The sequence below is a fragment of the Terrapene carolina genome, unplaced genomic scaffold (genome assembly GCF_002925995.2).
Source record: "Terrapene carolina triunguis isolate 2854851 unplaced genomic scaffold, T_m_triunguis-2.0 Scaffold85, whole genome shotgun sequence".
Classification (NCBI taxonomy): Eukaryota; Metazoa; Chordata; order Testudines; family Emydidae; genus Terrapene; species Terrapene triunguis.
In genome coordinates, this window is record NW_020664436.1 from 8229177 (window position 1) to 8244850 (window position 15674).

General features: G+C 40.0%; 1 protein-coding gene across 6 annotated transcripts in view; it reads right to left on the bottom strand.

Annotated features, from left to right (window-relative positions):
• LTBP1 (latent transforming growth factor beta binding protein 1) overlaps window positions 1-15674 on the bottom strand; it is a 315320-nt gene that overhangs the window by 117039 nt on the left and 182607 nt on the right. For 5 of the 6 annotated variants that reach the window (XM_026649614.2, XM_026649611.2, XM_026649613.2 and 2 more), the window contains 2 exons: window positions 12439-12561; window positions 2119-2286 (listed from right to left, as the gene is read on the bottom strand). In XM_026649614.2, the coding sequence (XP_026505399.1) occupies window positions 2119-2286; window positions 12439-12561 (291 nt within the window). The remainder of the gene's footprint in view (window positions 1-2118; window positions 2287-12438; window positions 12562-15674) is intronic. The other variant, XM_026649615.2, reaches the window with a different exon arrangement.

Genomic DNA, 15674 nt, shown 5'->3' on the forward strand with positions numbered 1-15674 from the left:
CTTGTGGGCACAAAAGTGGAGAACAGATTAAAGTCCCTTTAAAAATGTGGCCCTTAAATATGTTTCTTACTTCTAAAATGACTACATACAGAAGTTCTACTTAATTAGGTGCCAAAAACAATATTACAAAATAATGTCCAAATATACTCCACAGATTTTTCATTCTGGTGAACCCATAAATCTGTGAAGTATATTTGCACATTATTTTGTAATATTGTTTTAGGAATCCAATTAAGTAGAACTTCTGTATGTAGTCATTGGATCCTACATTTTTTTTGCAGTGTGTTCAGTGGGAGTTTTAGTAACGCAAAAGATGTAGGGTGAAATTCAAGTTCCATTGAAGTCAATGACAAACTCCTTTTATCTTCAATTGGGCCAGGATTTCACCCACAGAATCAGGCTCCCATATTAATAATTGACTTTTTTGTATATTTTATATTCTCTCACTAGTAAACTAATATGTTAATTTATTTCATTAGAATAGTCACTCTAATTACATAAATAGCATACAGTATTAAAACACTTATTTTTATTTGAGAAACAACTTTTGCAAAAAGATATTTGTCCGGTTCTAATTTAGACCAAGCAGGACACAAAGCCCTTCCTAATCTTTAGAATTCTCACAGGAACCATACATTGTTCCTGCAATTAAATAACTAGTCACCTGATGAGAATATTGTTCCATGTAAAAACTGCTCAAACATCACTTGTCTGATAGTGAAAAACAGATGGACTTAAAAAGTCACCATTGATGTATGAACTATCAGTCAAATATTCATACAGGAAATAATGTCCCAAATATTCAAAAGTAACTAGTGATTTTGATTGCTTCAGTTTTTGGAGCCCAAATTCAAACATCTTAACGGGGCCCAGTATTTTCTGAAAATTAGATCCTGTTATGATGTTCCATGCTGGACAGCCAAACATTTCCAGTCACTTCTGAAAATATGAGCCAATGTACCATAAAACCATGCTCTAGATAAGAATAAAAATTTCCTGTGATAGTGTATGGTATCATACCAGTGACATCTATAGCAGCAGTTTCAGTAAACACAGTGTATTATTATAGTTCAAGTTCTATTCTATCTCCTACAAATCCAGGAACCTACTAATCCACTAAACACAACTGAAACAATATTAAATTGAATACACATAATGGTAATAAAATTGAGCTAGAACAGTGAACTGATGTTAAGTGCTTTTAGTCATTTGTTTTACTATACATCCAAATGAAACAGTGAACTAATCTTGAAATGAAGCCTTAAAAGATTCAGAATTCTGACATTTAAGTTTTAAGTAACATTAGATAATAGGCACTTTGAAATAATCCTTACTACTCACATTGAGTAGTATCTTAGTCTGTGAGTGGCTTCACTAAAACCAATGATCCCATCTCTTTGGTGTACCAAGTTGATGACTGATGCATCTTTTTAGTTCAGTAAGCCTTTTTAAAAAAACAAAACCCAACTGGACTACTCATGTAATAAAGTGTTACTCAAAGTAAGTAAGGATGGTAGAATCTGACCCTAAGTGTACCACAAGTGATTGTTTCATCCAAAAGTAATTTGTAATATTTAATTTTTAAGGTATTACTAATCCGATGAACCCATCCTTGGCACCACCCTACAAAAGTGTGTTAGAAACATATCGGGAAAAAGCGGGGAGTACACTTGCCCACATGTAACTTCAGCTATTTATAATGAAAACTTAATACATGCAGGTGGAGCAAGCTATTTCCCAAAACCTTCCATCATTTCGTTTCTGCCTTTTATGTTTGAAAAGTATTAAAGGCACTTTGGTTCAATTTATCCAGATCCCTGTAAACTAACCTTACCTTCATGTTACAGGAATTAGTAATTTAAACCCCCTCACATGAGATGGGTCTATTTGTTAAATTGGAAGCCTACCATTACAGAGCAAAGGAAAATCCCATCTTTGTTATGAATGCTTGTTTATCCAAACAATAAAAAAGCTGTATTGTATTTTTCTATTAACATTTACAAAACCAGCAAGAAACTACAGGATACAAAAAATAGATAAAATGTAGGAGATGATATAGTACGTACACTGCATACAGTGTGTGAGTAAGCGTTTGAGGTTTTTCTGGGCACCTCTTACCTGTTCCTGGAAGGGGACATTTCTCACAGTGTGGGCCCCAGGCCTTGCCAACACTGCAACAGCAGAGCTGCTTGCTGAGCTGAACAGAGAGAGGGTGCATGCACTGCTTTCCTGCACTGACAAACCGGTAACAGGGCCCTTTCTCTTCAGAGACCATAGGATTATCAGCTGCAGCAAAAAGGGAAGGAGGACGCTAGAGTTTACATGAGAAACACCACAGGAGTTCCAGCACCAGCTAACAGGATTAACACTGCTATCTGCCAACAATTTTTTTAAAAAATGCCTGGGTCTCTCAGTACTCAGGATATAAGGAAGATTTCTTATTTGGCATCAACAGCATCTGAATTCAGACGAGCACTACACAACACAAAATTGATATTTTAGGAATCAAAGCTGATGTTCACACCAGAAGTTGCCATGCTCTAGCAACACAGAATTAGAAACAGCACTCTTTCCCATGCATGAGCACTATAGCATAAGCTTAAAGCAGGTGAACAGTAATACAGAACACTGTCAGGCTACAGTCACAACACCACTCAGACTTACAAAGCCATACAAACAGATGGGACTGCAAAAGGGCTATTTTGAGTATTATATATCAGACAGCTGTTCTTAAATGGACAAGGCAATTAGATATTTACATTTCACTGCGTTTTATACATTTTAACAACAACTGGTTGATTATTTCTAGTCCTGACAACAAAGACATTTTGCAATTAAAACAGCTGAATAAAGGGAACAATTTTAGATTATCCTGCTGTTTGTTTCTTTCACCAGACTTACGAGCTGTTTGCTGAAATAGTCAGTTAGTAATGCTGCAGGCAATGCCCCACCTCACCTCACCCTCTTTGCTCTACCATCTACCCCCTCAAATATTCGAGATTAAATATTCCACTGAGATTCAAAATTGCTCTGGTCCAAGAAAATCACAGTGCTTTAGCATATTTTTGATCATTGCACATACAAAGGATATAAACTTTGCCTAGTGTGGACATAATATGAGGCTGAGATCCATCCAACCTTAATATTTAAAAAAAAAAAGTTGACAGAGCTGGGTGAACGGTTCAGTTAAATCAAAATAAGGGTAAAGATTTCAGAGATGTGGAAATCAACTGGAAATGTCAGAGCATATATGCAAACTAATTGTAATGTAATTTTTAAACTATAAGAAGTTACTTAATATTTGAGCATCAACAGCCAGCGACATAGGACAGTGACTAAGTCTCAGAACTCATGTCTGATGCAATATTTCGGGCTATGTTGTGTCTTCCAAAGGCACAGACACATAAGGTCGGGGGAAAGAGGGGCAGAGATTGAGCTTTATATATATTTTCCCCCTACCCCACCAGCTTTTCACATTAGAAATTCAGGTATTGTCTACCTCTGTTTTTTCTATAAGACACTATGGTCAACTGGAGAAGTTGTAAGTTTATGACCTCAGAAATCTGAAGCAAGTAAAGCCTGATTTAACTAAGGGAGGAAATTATTCTTATTCATGCTGTTTACAACTTTTTCACTTTGCAAATGCCTACTTAACTCCAACACCCAAGAAAAATTTTGGGAGAAAAGATGTTTTTTGTTAAAGATTCAACAAAACAGAAATTAGAAAGAAACGTTTCAAGTATCTCCATTAATCTTCATGGTGGAATTTCACTGAACAATATGTGACTATGTGATGTCTCTGCTTATGTAGTCTTAAACTGCCATGACTTTTTTTTGCCACTTTATCACACTACAACTACATACAAACTTTTAAGTTGCCCCAAATAACTAAATAAAGTTTCTTATGTATTCACAGTACTGCCCAGGTTTTCCCTCCATCAAGCACAGAGTAATAGAAGGAAGAATACTGAGGTGACAATCTCATTATCAACAAAGCAAAAATGGAAAATTGTAAGGGTGATTTTCTTTTGCACTACTGCATTCTGAAGAGCTTTCTCCCACTAAATATCAGCATTCCAGATTATTTTTCCCAGATCTGTTAACAAAACTTGAATTTATCCTGGGACATGTAACTTCAATCCTTTCCATATTTCTAAGGTTGCATCTATTTTCTTGGTAGTACCATGATGCCAGCACCCACATCCATCTGGCATGCATCTCAGACGGCTGTAATAGCAACAAGTATTGATACCATGGTGGTCAGAAAGCATGTCCCCACCACCCTCAGGGACACACACATCCTTTCCATGATAATATCAATAGAGTTCCCACCACCTCCATTTTTGAGTGGAAGGGACATTCCCCAGTCTCTGCTTTCAAGTTGACATCCCCTCCCAAAGCTCCCTGCTGGGTCCATTCTAGTGAGGGGAAACAGAAAAGGAAAGATACATTCTTCTCATTCCCTTCCCAATATCACTGAGCAAAGACTTTGTCTGTTACATTAAAAGAATAATAAATCAAGTTTTTCCGCAAGTGGGGCTCAGACACATCATCTAGAAATAAAACATGCCTTCTCTGAATGATAATCACCAGCACTACTGAGGCTTTTCATAATCCTATCCTTCTCGACAGCCTAATATGGAGAGAGACAGCAAGGAGAAGCCATGATTCTAATGTGAGTACTTTTATTATTATTAATCTGTATTGAGGTAACATTAAAGGGTCCAATGAAGACCGTGGCTCAATCATTGTGATAGGTTTTGTACAAACCCCACAGGAAACACAATTCTTGCCTAGAGGAGTTTATAATCTAATTTGAAACACGGCACAACAAGTGAGTTTAACAAAAAACAGGTGGGAAGGGGGTGGGGGGAAGACAGAGGTAACAGTAATAAAATTATGCGGTTTCAGCAGTTCGGATGGTGAGTAAAGATCATATTTAGGAAATGTATAGGAAGGAGTGGCAGGATTTAGACATCACCTGGATGTGCATGTTTAGAGGAAAGGTGAAGCAAGTTGTCACCCAGATTACATGCCTGAATGAAAGGGAAGATCATGGTGTCATCAACCATGAAGGTAAGTATCACAGAAGGACATGTATACTTGATATTTGAGGTAGGGAGATTGCATACCTAATTTCTGTGATTGCAGCATTCAGTGCTGGTAATCATAACTAAGGGTCATGTGTGGAATTCCAGTACAGGGTGCTCATATCAAAATATTACCATGTAAATAGTTACTTCATATTTCTAATGTCTCAATATCCTTTTGACTTACTTCTCTGTCCTAAATGTTGTTTGCAACATCAACCAATTCAGTATCATGCTGTTTATTCTCTCTTCAAGAGCCTAAATGACAATGTTAACTATAAGATCCATGTAGTATTCAATTAGACACCATTCCCGTCTAGAGCTGTTCAGAAAATATATAAAATCAATATAAAATCTGTAGGAGGGAAAACCATTTTTTTGTGTGAAAAATATCAATTTCGACAAAATTTTGTTTAGGGAAAAAAGGTGGAAAAAAGTGTCCCTTGCAGTTATAGTGAGGGAATGTCTTAAAATCTAAACTTTATTAAATATGTCAAGATATTATTATAATTCTCTTATAAGACATGTATAATTATATCAGAAATCCCATGGGTATTCCATCCAAAAAAGCTATTAAATAATTCAGGAAAATCATTAACTCTAACCACAATGATATCCTACAGCAAAAGGCTAACCAGAGATAAGAAGTCTGTTGTATAATTGGTCTTTTCATTTCCAATTTTAATTCTTATGGTTTCACTTCAGATAAGTACTATATATTCTGTGGGTCATTAGTTTGATTGTTTGTAAAGCTATCATTTGGGAGAAAAATAAATGAAGATGTTGGCATTGTTGGTCATGTACAATTTTATGATATAATTTTATGGTACATAAGTTTTTGAATAAAAGTTGTTATTGTGCCAAAATGACAGAGGCATATTAATTATTTCATTTTCTGTTACTAAGAAAATGTGCCATGTTAAAAAAGAAATCAGCAGTATTTCTCTGGAAAAATTGTTCAAGTTCAGTTGTTTTAATTTTCCTCTGCCACACACATTCCCTCTGCAAAAAATATAAGGTGACAAAGCCTTGGGGTTGGGAGCTGGCAGAGTAGCTGGAGGGAAACTGAGACTCGGAGTTGGGGTGGGGATAGGACAGGCATTAGAACTGGCTGGGCAAGGGCATTAGGACTGGAAATGGAGAAAGGAGCAGAATGGGACAAAGAACCTGGAGAGAAATGGGGGTGGGGACAGGGAGCCAGTAAGTGTGGGGAGACAGAGATTCGATGAGGACCTGGGGTGTTGGAGACTGCAGGGCAAGAAGACTGGAACAGAGAACCAGTGGAACTGGGAGAAGGAGATGAGGGTGAAGGGGGGAGAGATCTGAGGATGGGCAGGGTGCATGGGAAGAACTGGACTGGCTGGGCAAAGAGACTGGGACGAGGAGCCAGGGAAGGGTGAGGGACACATCAAGCTTGGATGAGGAGACAGGGAAGAAGATTGGGACAGGGAATGTGGACTGGGGGAAGTGGAGGCCAGGATAGGAAAGAGAGAGATTGGATGAGGAACTGGGGGAAGGGAGAAACAGGGAATTGCTGGGCAAGGAGACAGAACTGGGATATGGGATGAGAAGCCTGAGGAGTGGAGATTGGGAATCATTTTGCGATAATTGGGCCTACAAATTTACCCTAGTTATGACTTCAATGTAAAAACTGTGAAAGTTAATAAATAATAAAGTTAATAATAATGACATTTCACAATAACCTATAACAACAAATGCTGATGTGAAAAGGTACAAAAGCAAGACAGAAAAACTGAATTAGTCCAAACAAAAAGGCCTCCTGATATAATTCAAAGACTGTGTTAAGATCATGCTTGGTAAACAAGAAAAGTGTGGAACCAGAAATCAGTGAACCAAAACTTGTGTGTCGGAAAGTAAGCCTAAATAGTGGACAAAATAATGGGGATGAGCTATTCCACCCACTATTCCCTTTGTGGGTCCTTAAAGAAAGGGACTTTGCTCCAGTAGCCAGTTTTTCTCTCAAGCTTCATCATCATGGCTGCCAACCCATACATCTCCTGGTACCCTGGGCCTTGTGCATCCTGATCCTAAGAAATGTCCTGACCAGACTGGGCCAGAGAGAGGGACTTAGGTGACATCACTAGTTCTACTGGCTCCAGATGAATCCCAAACACCATCTGGGATGAAACAGGATTGGACTTTACCAACAACAGCAACAACAGCTCCAGCCCATCTCAACTAACTTATTTTCTCTTCCCCAAAAGGACAGTTATTACCAACTCAGATACCATCTAAGAGTCTATCAAACAAGAGGTTTTTCCTTCTAAAAGCTCTCTCCAGCTAAAGGGAAAAGGAACAAGGGATGCTGTTAAAATGAAAGCCTTATTTAATACTTTACATTTCAAATGTGTTGTTTTTCCTTCTTTTATCTTTAATAACGAGCTAAAAGGATTTTTAGTTGTGTGTTTGCCATGGTACTAAGTAGGCTGAGGTCTCTGTATACCAAACCCCGACCTTGTTTAACACTGTTTACTGTTGGACTGTGACCGGGTTACATTAACACCCTTGGTCCATTTATTCCATCTAAATTAATACAGCAATGGCTAGGTGAGGAGGATGTGACTGGGATAGGGAGCCAGTGTGGAGAAGAGACAGAATGGATGTTGAGACAGGTTGGAGGGAACAAGACAGAAGGGGTAAACCTGGGGGTGGAGGGGGAGGGGGGCAGAAGAGTCTGTGCCCACTAGAGAACTCTGCTCACCAGAGCCTGAAATGGAAAGAAAAGTTATTTACCCTACAGTAACTGTAGTTCTTTGTGATGTTGTCAATGTAGAACCTACCATACGTACGCATGTTTCATGCATGAGATCAAAGCCTATTGATAGCACTGTCTGTCAGAGCCGCATGTGCCTTGTGCCTCCTCATGCTCCCTTATGAGGGCATAAAGTGAAGAGTAGCTATGACCCTCCCTCAGTTCCCTCATAATTCAAACCCTGTGTTGCTGAGGATTCCAAACAGCAGGGATATAGCATGGTTCATGGGAGCCATACTGACTACAACATCTTGAAGAACCACAGTTACTGTAGGTAAGTAACCATTCTTTCATCTTTAAGAATGTGTCACTGTGGAACCCACTATAAGGGACTGGCAAGCAGTATCACCTCAGAATGCCGGGAATGAGGAACTTTAGTTGCATTAGTGAAATAAAGACTGAAGTATTGCTTTCCAGAACTTGGCATCAGATCTAGCCACCATGTCAAGTGCGTAATTTTTGACAAAAGTTTCCACTTTGCTGCTTTGCAGATCTGAGATATTGACATTTTTCTGAAGCAGACCAAAGATGCTGCATGTACTATGGATGAGTGTGCCTTGACTGATAACAGCTGGAGATACATTATCTAATCCACTTAGAGATTCTCTGTGATAGAATAGCTGACCCTTTGACAAACTGGAAATAGCCATAAAAAGATGAGGAGACGATCTAAAAGGTTTGGTCTTATCAAGGTATAGAACCAGGTTGTGGAAACATCCAAACTAGGCAGCCTTTTCTCTCATGGTGTCTTGTGTGGCTTTGGGGAAAAGACCAGTAGGTTAAATCAACTGATTCAGGTGAAACTTTGAGACCAATGTAGGGACGAACTTAGGGTGCGGTCTCAGAACCATCTTGTCCCTGTGAAAGGATATGTAAGGAGGTACAGCCATAAGGGCACGGAGCTCGTTGATCATTCAGGTCAAGGTAATAAAAGGCTGCCATGAGAGTAAAGTGATGTACTGAACAATCCAATAGTGGCTTGAACAGAGGCCTATAAGTTTTAGGCGGACAATGCTGAGATCCCACACAGGAGTCTGGTCTCTAACAGGTGGATAAGTATGCAGGAGGCCCTTGAAGAATCTCAACGCCATTGGATGGGAGAAGACCAAGTGCGATTGTATCAGAGCGTTACAAGCTGATATTGCTGGAAAGTTGGACTTTGACAGACCTAAAGGCCAGTCTGGCATGTTTCAAGTGTAGCATGTATTTGAGGATGTCTGCTATCAGGGCCTCTACTGTTTTCATATTATATTGGATTGCCCACAGGGAGAACCGCTTCCACTTGCAGGATTAGGTATTCCTAGTAGATGGCTTCCTGTTCTATATGAGAATTTGTGCAACCTGTTGAGAACAGTACCTGTCAGCATTGCTCAAGCAGCCAATATCCAAGGCATCAGGTGAAATGACTGCAGGTCTGGGTGCAATATCTGACATAGTTCTGAGATATCATGTCCAGGAAGATCAGGAGATGGGGGAATCCGAATGGATATTTGCAAGAGGTCTGAGAGCCAAAACTGCCTTGGTCAATAGGGAGCTATTAGAATCAATGTGGTCCTGTCCCATCTGACTTTGGATATTACCCTGGGTTTGAGGTAATCGGGAGAAAGGCATATAGGAGGCCTGGAGATCACTGTAGCAGGAAGGAGTCTGGTAAGTGACTTAAGCTCATGCCCCCTCTACAGCAGATGTTTAGGCACTTAGTGTTGTCCTCTGCATCAAAAAGTTATATTGTGGGAGCCTTCCCTGGCAAAATATTGGCTCTATGCTGGATGTCTGCAGAAACCACTCATAGGTTAAGAAATCTGCCAAGTCATCGCTGGTTCTGGAAGGTGAAGAGCCAGCGGAGTTACCCTGCGGTGAAGGCACCAGATCCATGGCCTGATGGCTTCCTGGCAGAGAGAGAACGACTGAGAGCCCCTTGCTTGCTTATACAGTGCCTTGTGGATGTGTTGTCCATCAAGATCTGGACCTTGCAGTTCTGCAGAACAGGCAGAAATGCTAGACAGGCCAACTGGATGTCCCTGAGATCTAGGATGTTTGTATGCAGCTCCAGCTCATCCTGGGACAGGGCCCCTTGCATCTGCAATTGGTTCAGGCAGGCACTTATGAGTCATTGCTGGGGAGGGGACAGAAGGGAACCCCATGTCAGACTTTCTCTGAGTCTAGCCATTGAGCCAATTCTGGTAGGACTTGGGGTGGGACTGCGACTCTCTTGGTCATGTGATGCTTGAAAGGGGAGTACACCAACCTCAGCCATAGTTGTAATGGCTGCAGGTGAAATCTGGCACGCAGCATCATGTACCTGCAAGCTGACATGTGACATAGCAAAAGACATTCATAGATTCCAATGCCAGAAGGTACCATTGTGGTCCTCTAGTCTGACCTCTTGTACATCATTATTGTCAGATTCGATTTTAGATCCTTCATCACTGACTGGAGAGATCAGAACCTGTGCTCTGGTAAAAAAAGTTCTCACCAATGAGAGTCGATCACAGCTCCTATTAACACCATCATCTGTGATGGTGTAAGAGACAATTTCTCATAGTTCACAAGGAGTCCTAGTTGAGAGAAAAGGGAGAGGATATAATCCAGGGCTGCAGTGGCCTCCTGCTGGGACCTGCCCCTGATCAGCCAGTCATTGAGATATGTGTAGATGTGGGTTCCCTTTCGCCTTAAAAGCTCCTACTGCCAGGCATTTTGTGAATCCTCTCAGCGGTGTGGAGAGTCCAAAGGGTGGAACCGTGTATTGATAATGGTTGGGCCTCACTGTGAATCTTAGATATTACCTGTGGGCTGGATAGATAGCTATATGGAACTATGCATCCTGCAAGTCAAGAGCCATGAACCAGTTTTGAGCTTGGAGAGAGAGAATGATGGAGGCAAGCATTACCATCTTGACCCGAGACTGTGTATATATGATGTGCCAAGATATAGAGTTCTTTTAATACTGGGGTGTGAACCAGTACCAGTAGGTGCCTTTGTACCAATGATGCTAATGGTTCTTCCAGAGACACATCTTCAGCTGTAGGCGTCAATGCCGCGGAGAGTGTTGCCAAAGCCAGAGATGGTACCAGAGATCTTTGTGCCACAGGATGCTCCATATCACCAGCCCTTGAGGCCAGGTGGGACTTGGTGGATTTCTCTCTGGAAGCTTTACAGTATCTTGTGGGAAGACACAGAGCTACTCCTGGATTCTAATTCTGTGTTTGGAATGCTCCCTTTTGGTGCCAGACATTGATACCAGAGGTGTCAGCTTTAGTACTGATGATGTCTGCAGTGACAATGGAGTTTGCTTCTGTGCCAGAGGTGTCGGTGCCAGATCTTTTTGCAGTCCCATCTTCTCTGTGTTGGTCTTAGGCATTTGCTAAACAGGGCACTGAATGAATCTGGCTTGTCTGCTACTAGCATTCTCATGCCCTCTCCTTAGGATCTGAACAGACCTAGTTTGCTCCAGGAGATAAGCTTCAACCATGCATTCTGTGACTTACCTGCTCTGTAGAGAATGATAGGCACATCAAACATCTTTCAATGGAATTAATCTATTACAGGATGGACAGGCCTTGAAGACTGCAGGTTTGGGATCTGCCATGTTGAGTGTCCTGTACGAAGGGTCTGTACAGAAGGGGTGGACAGGAGGGTCTGACCATCAATATTCACTGGATTGATATAGTTTACAATGGTCATATATCAGTGAATCAGAAGATTTCTGAAGGTTTTTGCAGGTTTTGAAAAGATTTAGCTGAAGCTAAGAATTAGTGGGTTGGAAACTTGACAGGTTCCATCTCACTGAAATGGGCATTAAGAGAAAACTAAGGGAGGGTCTTGGTCGCTTCACTCTTTATGCCCTCACGCGGGAGCACAAGGAGGCCCAGAATGCCTGTGCAGACATTGCTGTTCAAAAGACCTCTATCTGGCACTCCTGAGGTGCATACCCACCTAGAGTGGTTTCCGTACTGACACATACATACTCAAAAAACAACCCAAGATTCCTGAGCCATTCTTCTGTGAAACCACTGACAAATGACGAAGTGTCCCATCTCCCTCTAGAGCTGTTCCATCGTAGATGATGACAACCTACTATTGCTATAGTTACTCTGAGCTCAAGTGGCAGAGATCTGTATGGTGGATCTAAAGATTCCAACCCCACTGATGACCCATGTGGGTGTCAATATGATGCCACATGATGGACTTTTTTTAAGTCTGCTTGTTTAAAAACCTAAGAAATTATACAAAAAAACTACAATAAAAGAACATTATTAAGGTTGCAAAGTCAAGCACTCATATAATACGAAGTGACAGAATTATGGTTGATTGTGCAACTTTGAAAATTTCCTGGTTTGGGGAGCTGCATCCTCTGGGTCATCCATTATCTTCGTGATTCAGAATGGCATCTTCCTATTTGATTATTGTCCTGTATTTAAGAGACCTCTAACTTGATGATTTATGCTTCTTTGTAACTATATGTGATTACAATATCTTTAATCAACACTAGCTTGTTTGAAAGTCTAATCTGCTTAATTCACTGTATGTTGCAAGGAAAAAACCACCCTGTTTTAGATAATTTCTATTACTTACGTATGCATCTTGAAAGAGTAGGGTCTGGCACAAATCCCATTTTGCAGGTACATCTATAGCTGCCCATGGTATTCAAACACTCACCATTAGGGCATACCCCTTGCAGCTGGCATTCATTAATATCTGTAAGGAAACAAAAATATTTATCAGTGGGAGAATGGAAATAACTGAACATTAATATTAATCAGTTTTGTCTTCATTTAGGAGTTATTCTGCTGTTTTATCTGCAAGACACGTTTATTCTGCAGCATATACTACATTGGATCAAACTGTGTAGTTACATGTTGGTTAGAGTAATTTTTCTATTACTAGCAACATTTGACTTAGCATCTTTTATAGAATCACTGGTAACACAAGAGAAGAAAAAATTATGTCCATGTCATTTTTCAAGTACTCACTCTGAACTTAAAAATGAGATTGCTTCCCCATGTTATGAACCCTCATATTTACTTTCAATGCACATTGATAAAATCAAATTTTACTTGCAAGAAAACTTGTGGTTAACAAATTTAAAACTTACCCTAATCTGGTGCTCACTTTTTTAATGTTTGTTCTTTATAGATGTTTACAAGATAAGTACAGTTAAAAGAAATTTTCAAACGTATACTATTACAGCTAGAAAGTCTGTGAACAGTTTTATCCCCCTGCTAATAAGTCAATTTATACATTTTCATTCATGGAAAACCAACCCACTATCACCAAAAAGATGGAAAATATCTCAGAGAGAAATCTATTGTATGCTACTTTATTTTGTTTGCCCCATTTCCTGAACTTACACAGCAAGCTGTGACATACCCATTTAAGTATAGTGAAACCAGTCTTGAGTGACCATTAGAAAACTAGAAAAAAACTAGCTGCTTAATAAAGGTGGCATTTAATAAAGTTGGAGTAAAACAATGCTCAATGCATTTGGTGATAATATGGGACAGTAACTTTTTAGAAAAGATTGCCTACCAAAGGTGGTCTCTAACACAGGTTTCACTGTATTATTGATGTTAATGACTGGGGGGTAAGGGGCTTAGGTTTCCTCTAAAATTCAGATATACCAACGTTTTCTTCAAAATCATCCAGCCTGTACTCTGTTCCATAAATTATTCTTTTGTAGGATGCTGTCATAACCATATCTCTAATAAAACTTTTCCCAGATGAACCATCCTTTCTCTTCAAGTATCTAAAAATACCTCTCAGCAATCAATAAACAAATAGAGACATCCAGTTCCCTTGTACCAATGGAATTACATTAAATTTAGGCATTTCTGCTAAGATACATGTAGTATATAAATGCTGATATTGGCTGCTTCTCCCTTCATTTGAAACTGAGGTCAGTGACACCAGCATTCCTTCTGTTTAATTTGCTTTTTATTTTTAATTTTAACTTTAATGTGCATGTTCTGATGCATCAGCATAACTCAGTTCTTGTATGTTTTTCATGTCTCTCTTCCAGCTCTTTTGTTTCTGGCTAAGCTCGTCAGAGAAACATTGTGTTGATATACGGTACTGCATTACAGAGTTCTATCTAGGGATTCAACAGGAACCATCTGATAACAAATCTTAAATGTTTTAAAAGAAACTGATGGACATGTTAGAATGATTTTTACTTATGAACTTTGGGCAAAAGTCCTTGCAAGATTTCCTATTCACTGCATATTAATTCACCCCGTGGTAAACGGCCACCTACCTAAAACATTTCCGGCCACCCGCAGACCTGTCCAGCTGTGTAAATTGCACTGAAATCAACCTGTTAAGGCAGCCAGAAAAGGAATCTGGCTCAAGATTAAGTGCTTCTTTTTTTTTAAATCAAGAATGTTACTTAAAAATGACTAAACGTATAAATTGTGTTTATTTGCTCTTCCCCTCCTCTTTTTTTAAATTAAAAATTAGAGAAATGTATATTTGAAAATTGTCTGAATGGTCTTTTTATCATCCAGAATTATAAATAAGCTAATGTTTGTGAAGTGATTTGAAGTGTAAAACACTACATAAATGCTAAGTATTATAATTTTGTTAAACAGCCACATTATAACCTCCACAAAATTTGGCGTCCTGGTGGCCAATAGGAACACTGTAATTTGCTCCAAGAAAACTCTAAAAATCAGAATAGACTTAAAAGGATACTTTTCAGTGAACAAAATTCAGCTGAACAAGCTGTCTGCCATAACACTTACTTTCAACATTTTTGTCTGGATTTTAATTCTGACCAATTCTTATAAACTCCACAGAATCCCTTGTGGAAGGAGAATGAAACAGAGGCCCGGAGATGGAAACCAAAATGGAAGGACTTCTTCTGCTTGCATAGCAAAAAGGAAGAATAAAAAAGGGTGATGGAGTTAGGAGGAGGTCAAAATCTTCAGTGGGCCCATCCTTCTGCTAAGGAAATATCTTCTGGAGTTTTGTATTATCCATTGTAAAAAAAACTATAGATAACTTGATTTAATCAGGTTTTATGGAGTCCATCTCAATTTTCTCTTTTCACAGAAAGTAGAGTCAGAAACATAGTAGACTCTCATTAATTTGCACTAATGCTGGGGCCCAAATTGTGAAAAGTCTTTGCGTGGCTGTACAGGGTGGAGAGTCGATCAAGGAGCTTCCCACCCCGCGCCCCAACACCTTGTATGGCTGTGCAGGAACCATTCATAACAGCAGCCTCTGAGCTCCAGGGAGATCACGGATTGCTCATTCATTGCTTCTTCCCTCATACAGGGACCAGGATGAGGGAAAAAGAGTAGAGAAGAAACTGGATTACTGCTGTAGCCTCCCAGTACACTGGCCCTGGAGCATGGCCAGCGTATGGGTATGTGTGTATGTGTGGGCAGACACATGACAATCTCCTCCATCTGTGTGCAAGCAGCAGCCCTGGGGAGAGATTGTGCCTACTCAATTAAAAGCTATAATCCAGTCTGAGGAGACCAAATGCAAACAAGTGCATTTTGCACACTAACGAGTATAGTAGATAGTAAATCTGCAAGTGTGGAGGGTCCCTCAATGGTCAGAACCAGCATAGCTTGCACCCCTGGAGTGGTGCAGAATCCTGCTCCATGTGAGTCATGGTTGGGTTAGAGATTCACTGATATGCTGATCCTATCATCCTCCCCTTCAACAGGTTATCAGAAGGTTGGTGCATGAGGGTACAGAGTGGCTTCTCTAGCCACTGGGCTAAAGCAGAGGCTCTGAACCTTTCCAGACTACTGTACCCCTTTCAGGAGTCTAATTTGTCTTGCGTACCCCCAAGTTTCACC